The sequence below is a fragment of the Parus major genome, chromosome 26 (genome assembly GCF_001522545.3).
Source record: "Parus major isolate Abel chromosome 26, Parus_major1.1, whole genome shotgun sequence".
NCBI classification, from domain to species: domain Eukaryota; kingdom Metazoa; phylum Chordata; class Aves; order Passeriformes; family Paridae; genus Parus; species Parus major.
The window spans coordinates 1,431,691-1,439,762 of NC_031795.1; the positions used below are offsets into that span (position 1 = coordinate 1,431,691).

Below are 8,072 nucleotides of genomic sequence, written 5' to 3' on the forward strand. Positions count from 1 at the left end.
TCCACACTGACAGAGGGCAGGGTTAGGTTATATTTGAGGAGGGAATCCTGTGAGGGAGGGGAGACCTTGGCACAGGTGCCCAGAGCAGCTGTGGCTGCCCCTGGATCCCTGGGAGTGTCCAAGGCCAGGCTGGATGGGGTTTGGAGCAGCCTGGGACAGTGGAAGGTGTCCCTGGCCATGGCAGGGGTGGATCATGATGGTCTATAAGTTCCCTTCCAAACCATTTTCAGACTTTATGATCCACAGACCCTGCCTCTGCCCCAAGCCTGCTGTGCAACCCGCTCAGCAACGGCAGTGGGGTGGCAGTGATGGGCACTGGGGACACTGGGGGCACAGGAGGCGAGGCAGACAGGTTCCCTGCTGCTCTTGGAGCTGGTTAAACATTGTCCCAGGCCAGTTAGGTAACACAAACTGCAGAGGGAGAGAAATGAAACTGCTTGAGCAAACAAGGCGCACTTGGCAGGGCACCAGCCTGCGTGACAAAGTGCTCCCCTCTCACTGCCAGCCTGCTGGGGTTATCTATTTACGGAGAATAAACACCTCACCCACAACCCCAAACTTGAGGGAAGCAGTCAGGAGCACAGGCAGCTCCAGGCAGGAGCACAGGCAGGAGCACAGGCAGCTCCAGGCAGGAGCACAGCCAGGAGCACAGCCAGGAGCACAGGCAGCTCCAGGCAGGAGCACAGGCAGCTCCAGGCAGGAGCACAGGCAGCTCCAGGCAGGAGCACAGCCAGGAGCACAGCCAGGAGCACAGGCAGCTCCAGCCAGGCTGCAGCTGGCCTTGCCCCACTCCCTGTGCCTGCTCACACACCGATGGCCACCGTGGCCTGGCCTGGCCCCCCGTGTGTGCCACTGTCCCTGCTGCCACCCCTCAGCTCCTGCAGGAGCTCCAGCAGGTCAGGGATGGACCCAGAGCACCCTGCACTCACTGCAGCCAGCAGACACCAGCCAGGAAAACCTGTTCCCTGGGGAGGGTTACGCAAGGAGCCTGACGGAGCTCTGGCTGCAGCCCAGAGCGTGGACTGGCTCCAGGTTCACACCCAGGGACTGGGACCTCTTCTTGCACCACAGGGCTGCCCTGATCTCCTCATGCCAGCAATATCTGGGAGCAATACAACTTCAGCCCAGCATGCTGGAAGGCACGGAGAAGAGGTCTTCCCTGTGAGACCAGGCACCCCAGGTGGACCAGCAGGGCCATGTGTAAACAGCAGTCAAACCCACAAAAAACATGATGTGTCTGGCCCATGGGCACCTTCTGCCCCTGCCAAGCAGGTGGGTCATGGCCTTGATGTTGCTGCAGCATCTCTAGGAGGGTGCTCAAGCCACCAACCTCAGACTGGAGCTGAGGTCAGGAAGATGGGGAGCAATTCCAGCTGCTTCAGCCAGCACAGCTCATGGGGGACAGCCCAGATGATCTGTTTGAGACCCTGCTTTGAAGGGTTACTGCTCTCTTTGGTAATCCTGCAAGTGCTGGATGGGGGATGTTGAACTGCCATGGCTCTGTAATGAAGGGCAGTAGGGGAGCAAGGGCAGACAGAACAGGGAGAATGGTTTTAAATTAATAAAGCAGAGATTTAGATTAGATATTAGGAAGAAATTCTTCCCTGTGGGTGTGGTGAGACCCTGGCACAGGTTGCTCAGCTCAGCTGTGGCTGCCCCTTCCCTGGAAGTGTTCAAGGCCAGGCTGGACAGGGCTTGCAGCAACCTGGACAAGTGAAAAATGTAATGTGTGGGATGAGATGAGCTCTATGTCCCCTACCACCCCAAACTGTTCTAGGATTCTGTGATAAATGGCTGGATCCCCCTGCCAAAAATGCATCTCAGGCTTTGCAAAGCACCTTTACTGTCCAGGCAGCAAAACCTCCCCTCATCCTCCTGCTGGTGGCCTGGCTTCTTTCCTTAGTCCCCCAAGCAGCAGCTGAAACCATTCAGAAGGATGTGGCACAGCTTTTGCCTCAGGGCATTCCAGACCTGCTCCAGCTCCAAGCTCAGAGGACAAGTCCCAGAGCTTTTCTCTTTGGGGATGAGCAGGAACTGAGCAGTGTGCCCCCATCCAGCAGGTGCTGGGCACCAGCAGAAGGTGAGGGCAGCACCAGGAGCCTCTGCTGCCCAGCAGTGTTCAGAGACACTCACTGTGAAATGCAGGGTGTGCCAGCCCAGAGCCACTGCTGCTTGCCACCTTCATGGCAGAAATGGATCAGTGAGTCTGCTTGGCCTCCAGCACCCTGAATTCCTTCTTGCCACCCCAAGACAGATCCTGTGGGTCAGAGAGATCATCTCAGCCCCCCTGAGACAACCTCCCAGCCTCCTCACAGCTGGGCTGGATGGGGGAGGCAAGATGGCATTGGGCAAGAAGGGGAACATGATGTGTTTGGGCTGCTCACACTGCCAGGTGAGTGCAGTCCCCCCTCCTGAGATGTGGTCCTTGTGCCACCCAGGTCTTGGGAGAGGCCAGAGAACAGCCAGGCTGGAAGAGGAGCAAGCATTAATTGTACTGCACTGCCTGTGCTGCTGCTCAGCATCCCTTCATGTCTCCCTGGCCAGAGAGAGGCTGAAGGTCCTCCCATGGGCTGTGACTGGGTATTAATGTGGAGGCTGCTGAGAGATTCCCTTCCCCACATCACCCATGAGCTCATGGGCTTTGCTGCCCATCAGCCTGCAGCTGGTGAACTCTGGCTTGGGGCCAGTGCTCCAGGAAAGGCCAGAATTCCAGAGGGTTCTCAGGAGGGTCAGGGTTTGGGAGGGGGGTGAGATGTCCCTCCATGGGTGGCTTTGAGCCTGTCCTGTGACTGTGCCAGGGTGGCAGATGAGGTTCCTGCCATGGGACATCCCAAGTAACACGAGCCTGGTCCTCACCATGTGTTTAAGAAAAATGACAAAGATTACAGGTAGGTACAAAAACCCAACAAACCAACAATTTATTCATCTTATATTCACACTCGAAAAGGAGGAAACCACATGCACCTGCTGGGTGCCTGGCTGGGTTGGCATCCCCTTCTGTGGCTGGCACAGCACCAGTCTGTGCCCTGTGACATCACTTCAGTCCAGCTGAGCATCAGCACCTGCCACCACACACCTGTGTGCCCCACAGCACACACTCTCACACAGGAACATCGTGAAAAAATAGATCTGTGCATTCACTCTGCTTTTTTTGGGGTCTTACATAAATTAGAAGCTACTTTTAGGGAAAAGGCCTGTCTCTAGGCACAGCCTGGGCTGGAAATGCAGCATGGCCCTGCTGTCCCACGTCCTCTTCTCACTCACTGAGGGCTGTCTGGGGCCAGGTGAAGCTCCACAATGTTCCCATCTTCTCTCAGCAGGTGCCACATTGAGAAGCTGCTACACAAAGTGGGTCTCACCCTACCCACAGGCAGTGAGCAGGACAGGGGGCACCTCCAGCACGGTGCAAGCAGTGAGAAGGAAGGCCCCACAGCTGGGACAAGCTCTGTTCAGTCACAGGTGATACAGATGTGCTGCTCCTCTGCCCAGGCAGGAGGTGGCTGACAGCAGGAGACCTGCTGGGCTCTCACAGTGGGGCTTGAACTTCTCTTCCCCGTTTCATCTGTTCAGGCTCTGAAACAGCCACAGTCCCCACGGCTCCAACTGGAGGTACGAATCCAGCAAGGGCAGTCACAGTTTGGAATAACCTACTGGAGCCAAACTATTGGCTCTGAACACCTCGGTGCTGGCAGTCAGTCACCCGCACACACGAGCGTGCCCACGCGAGGGTCACAATTCCACACGCTGCATGGGGCAGCAGCTTCCAGATCCAGCTGCAGGCAAAGTTTCCTGTCAAGAGCCCGGCTCAGGGCTGGCCCTGAGGGGCTTATCAGACCCTGGCTCATCCAGGATTCCTACAGCTCCTTGTTCCTGTTGAGCACCTCCTCCTCCTTCCAGCCGCTGGAGTTCTTCCCAAACTTGTACACCAGCCGCCGTCCATCGACTCTCTCCAAGATCTCTCGTTTGTAGTAATATCTGCAGGAGACAGAGGTGAGATCAGGGCTCTGGATGCAGCCCCAGGCATTGAGGAGCTGCTGGAGGCTGAGCCCAGTGGAGCAGGTCCCCCCCAGGACAGGGCAGGGCTCTTACCTCATGGCTCTGCTCAGTTTCTCGTAGGTCATGCTGCTATTTTTCTTCTTCTGCCCCCAGAGCTGAGCCACAGCTTCCGAGCGCAGGAACTTGAAGACGCCCTCCTGCCGGTCCTCCCACTTCATCAGCCCCTTGTTCAGCTCGGGGTGGATCAGGATGTCCCGGATGAACTCCCACAGGTGGGTACCTCTCGGGGCTGAAAGGGGAGATTGAGCTCTAAAGGGGGGATGCTCCTGCAGCTCCTTGCACCTTTGGATTACCCCAAGCCCCCGGGCCAAGGCCCTTCCTCCCACATCATTCCCCATGAAGCCAAGAGAGGGAGGCAGTCCAGGCTCTGGGCTGAAGGGTTCACTTACAGTGCTTGCTCTTCCGGTTCTCCAGGCAGTCTCTGCTCTCCTTGCTCAGTTTTCGGGGCCGTCCCCGTTTCCTCTTGCCATGTTTGCTGTCCCCTTTTTTGCTGCCTGAAAAGTGGTCTGTGCACACAGAGAGGGGCACACGTCAGGCTGGGCAGCACATGCTGGGCTACAGCCCCCTCCCTGTCCTCCTGGGGACCAGAGGCAGCCTCTTTTCAGGCCCAGGTACCAGGGAAATATCCCTGAGAGCAAGGTCACCCCGTTCCCTCCAGCCTCATTCCACCCTCATCCCTGGCACTGCAGCATGCTGCTCCTTCCCCAGGCCCTACTGCTTCCTTGCATTCCTGGTGTTCCCAGTATCATCACCAGCTGGGATCAATACCAAACACTGATTTCTGTGCCCAAGATCCCTGGCTGCAGTCTTCACCCATCTGCCACCACCCACCCCTTCCCACCAGGATCACCACTGCCAGCATTCCCAGCCCTGCCCATCACCCTGCTCAGTGGAGAGAAACAGAGCACTCAGGGAGGCCTTTCCCTCCTCCTCCGTGTGAGGATGGGTGTTCAGGTGCTGTCCCTAAATCATTGCCAGGTAGGAAGCGCAGAACTGCCCAGGAGCCAGCCCTCCCCTCCCAGCTCCTGGCTGAAGCAAACAACTCACCATCAGGGAAGAGCTTTGATTCTGCAGGGTCGAGGTCGAGGTCACTTCCACCGGAGTCCTGAGAGTTGGGGCTGTGGGACATCACAGGCCCTGAGAGGCAAAGGATCAGGGCTCAGACCACTGAACATCTGAAGGCTTTTCCCCCTGGTTCCCGCCTCCCCTACCTCCAGACTGCTGCAAGACCCAAAGCCACCCTTGTCAAAACACTGACCTGAGACATCAGAGCTGCCTGGGGACAAGGCACCTGGCAAGCAAGTGAAGTCTGTGAAAGGGTTTGTGGGCTTTAAGTCCTCCAGGGAGTCCTTGGCACAGGGATTTCCCAGCTCTGGAAGGAGCAGAGAAGGGAAGAAGTGGTTAGCCTTGATACCATCAGCATGTGATCCCTAGGGAAAAGACTTGACCAGGACCTCCCTCTTACCCAGGTGGCTGGAGTTCAGGAAGGTCTGGGAAGTGGCATCCTCTTTTTCCAGCAAATCAATGATCCAGTTCAGCTCATCAGAGGCTACAGAGGTGAAGGACTGAGATTAGCAATGCCTGTTCCATATGAAGGGGAATAGTGCCCACTGGCAGCTGAGCCCAGCCATGCTTGGACTCTGGTCTGTGCTCCCACACCCTCCCAGGCAGCTGCAGGGGGTCCTGGGCTAGTGGAGGGCTCAAACTCATTCTTCAAGCTGCCAGGCCTGCAGATGAAGGAGACCTTGCTACACTCACTGATCTCGTGCAGGCGGTCGTAGAGCTCATCCCCCAGGGGCCCAAAGATGTGGCGCATCTGGTCCCTGCTGCAGTGGCAGAGCGTGTGCCCATCCATGTTGCAGCAGGAGAAGTCGATGGAGCTGGCGTCGTACTTGTTCTTCTCCACGTGGTAGCTGATCCACTCCAGCACCTGCACCTTGCTCCAGGAGTAGGGGAGCTCACTGAACCACTCTGGCTTGTCTGCAAGGGACGGAGAGCGGGCTCAGAGCAGGGTGCCAGCACCGTGTGCCTCGTGTGGGCTCCCACTGGCCACGGGACACCTGGTCTGGTCCAGTGGCAGTCCTGCAGGACACAGCAGGCCCTGCACTTGAAGAGCTATGGGACTAAAGTGTCCTTAGTGCCCTGCCCTGCAGGCAGCAATGACCCCACGCTCAGTTTCGGTGCCATTTGTCCTGTTTGTGCCTGTGGAGCGACCCACCCAGCTCTGCTGGTGTGATTCTCATACCTCCCTGAGCACCATCACATGATGGTCCCCCATCACCAGGACTGTCCTTCCTGGTGAGCCCTGGCAGCCTGTCCCCTCTGCTGTGCCATGGGAGGAGGACAGTGATTCCCCCATCCCCTGTATAAACCAGATGTGCTGCCGGCAGCCATACCTTGGGTCACCCAGGGTGCCCTCCCACAGCCTTTTGGCTTTTCCCTGGGGAAACTGAGGCATGGTGCAAGCTGCTGACCTGTCCCAGTGGGATGAGGACCTTGCAGTGCTGTTCCCAGCCAGTGGCACTGGCTCACAAGTGGCCCATGTCCCCGCTCCCCGGTGCCACCACTGCCACTCCCCCGGTCCTACCTGTGTTCTGTGCCGGGGGCTGGCTGGCGGGGAGGCTAAGCCCCAGGCTGCTGTCATCCCCAAGGTGTCCCAGCAAGTCCAGGGTTGGCTGCACCTCATCTGGCTGGTACATGGCGCTGATGTAGTTGGAGAAGATGTTGCTGATCTCACAAGATCCTGCCATGGAGCTCTGTGCCGAGAGATGACGGTGAGCCCCGTGGAGGGACCCAGAGGGACCCAGGCCCGCAGCACCTGCAGCACCCCAGAGTCAGGCTGGGTGAGGTCAGGCTGTCCCTCCCTCCACCCATCGTCACCTCTCAGGTCACTTGTGCAGAAATACCCAGCACCTGCCGGCTGTGGCTGCGGCCTGACTCACCTCCTCCTCAGGGGCCAGCACAGAGGGAGGCTGAGCCGGAGCCAGCCGGGGACGTGGCGTCCCTCAGCTTGGGGACAGCCCTGTCCCCAGCAGCCTGGCCTCACCCTGCTGGCAGCCAGCAAGAGGTGACAGCGAGCAGGTGGCCGGCAGGGAGCGGTGACACACAGCCCCTCCGTGGGGGCTTCGGCCACTCCTGGGCCCCAAGGCTGGGCCCGCTGCCCAGGGCCGTGCCAGCAGCTCCAATCCTCTCAGCCATCGCACCAAGCACATCCCAATCACCGCAGCCTCCCGGCCCTCACAAAAAGCCAACTCGTGCTGTCCTCTTTACAAAGCCTGGGGGCTGGAGGGAGCTGCTGGCCCCCAAAGGGAGAGCAAACGTGGAGCGAGGAAAGGCCAAAGAGCATCCCCCGCTGAGAGCCGAGGTGCCCGGGGAGGAGAGCAAAGCGGCTGTCCTGGCCTCAGGGACATCAACAGGCCTCGGCAAAAAAAAGCTTTGGTACCTTCTGTGGTGGCAATTCCAGGAACGGCGAATAATCCAGAGAGGAGCGAGACGGAGCCCGGCTGGCCACTAGGCACTGCTCATGGGCCCCGGGAGGCTGGTGCCGATGGGCAAGCCCTGCCCGTGCCTCGGCTTTTATAGCTTGGGCGGTGTAACAATCTGGCAGCCCCAGGGGAATTCCAGCCCCGAACGTTCATGCTCCCAGATCCAGGTGATTTGCATAATATGAAGCACCAGGTCCCAGCCCTGCGCTGCCTTGCCGGGAAATCTGGGCTGGCCAGTTTAATCATTGCCAGAGCAATGCCCCACCGCTGCCCAGAGTTTCACCCACACCGCCTTCACGGGCTCTTTTCTTGCCAGGCTCGTGTTTGTTTGCTCACAGCAGCAGCTTCACTCAGTCCTGCAGCCAAAAACACCCGTGGGGTCGGGGCAGGCCCTGGGGACCACAGATCCCTACCTGGGGTTTGCCTGTGGTGACAGAGGCAGGACATTGCCCTGGCCAGGTGGGGCCAGGTGGGGCCAGGTGGGGCCAGGTGGGCAGCCCAGCCCTGGAGCAGGTGTGGGTGCCCTGGCCA

At 58.8% G+C, this 8,072-nt stretch overlaps 1 protein-coding gene across 2 annotated transcripts; it reads right to left on the reverse strand.

The window, feature by feature from the left end:
• Positions 1–2,893: 2,893 nt before the first annotated feature.
• On the reverse strand, positions 2,894–7,613 carry ELF3 (E74 like ETS transcription factor 3). 2 transcript variants are annotated; one of them, XM_015650381.3, is made up of 9 exons: positions 7,499–7,613; positions 6,644–6,874; positions 5,815–6,036; positions 5,522–5,605; positions 5,315–5,428; positions 5,104–5,193; positions 4,446–4,562; positions 4,090–4,285; positions 2,894–3,975 (listed from the first exon to the last, which is right to left on the reverse strand). In XM_015650381.3, exons 2-9 carry the CDS (start codon positions 6,804–6,806, stop codon positions 3,855–3,857), a joined length of 1,107 nt encoding a protein of 368 aa, XP_015505867.1. In that variant the 5' UTR covers positions 6,807–6,874; positions 7,499–7,613; the 3' UTR covers positions 2,894–3,854. The 2 variants fall into 2 exon arrangements, with proteins under 2 accessions (XP_015505867.1, XP_015505866.1); XM_015650380.2 differs by having other exon boundaries at positions 6,644–6,812; positions 7,499–7,612.
• Positions 7,614–8,072: the final 459 nt, after the last annotated feature.

Excerpts from the sequence above, each read along its gene's own strand:
- ELF3 (XM_015650381.3), bottom strand. The coding sequence starts at position 6,806 with ATGGCAGGATCTTGTGAGATCAGCAACATCTTCTCCAACTACATCAGC. Across the intron at positions 6,037-6,643 it reads GCCCCCGGCACAGAACACAG|ACAAGCCAGAGTGGTTCAGT; the intron begins GTAGGACCGGGG and ends CGTCCCTTGCAG. Across the intron at positions 3,976-4,089 it reads AAACTGAGCAGAGCCATGAG|ATATTACTACAAACGAGAGA; the intron begins GTAAGAGCCCTG and ends TGTCTCCTGCAG.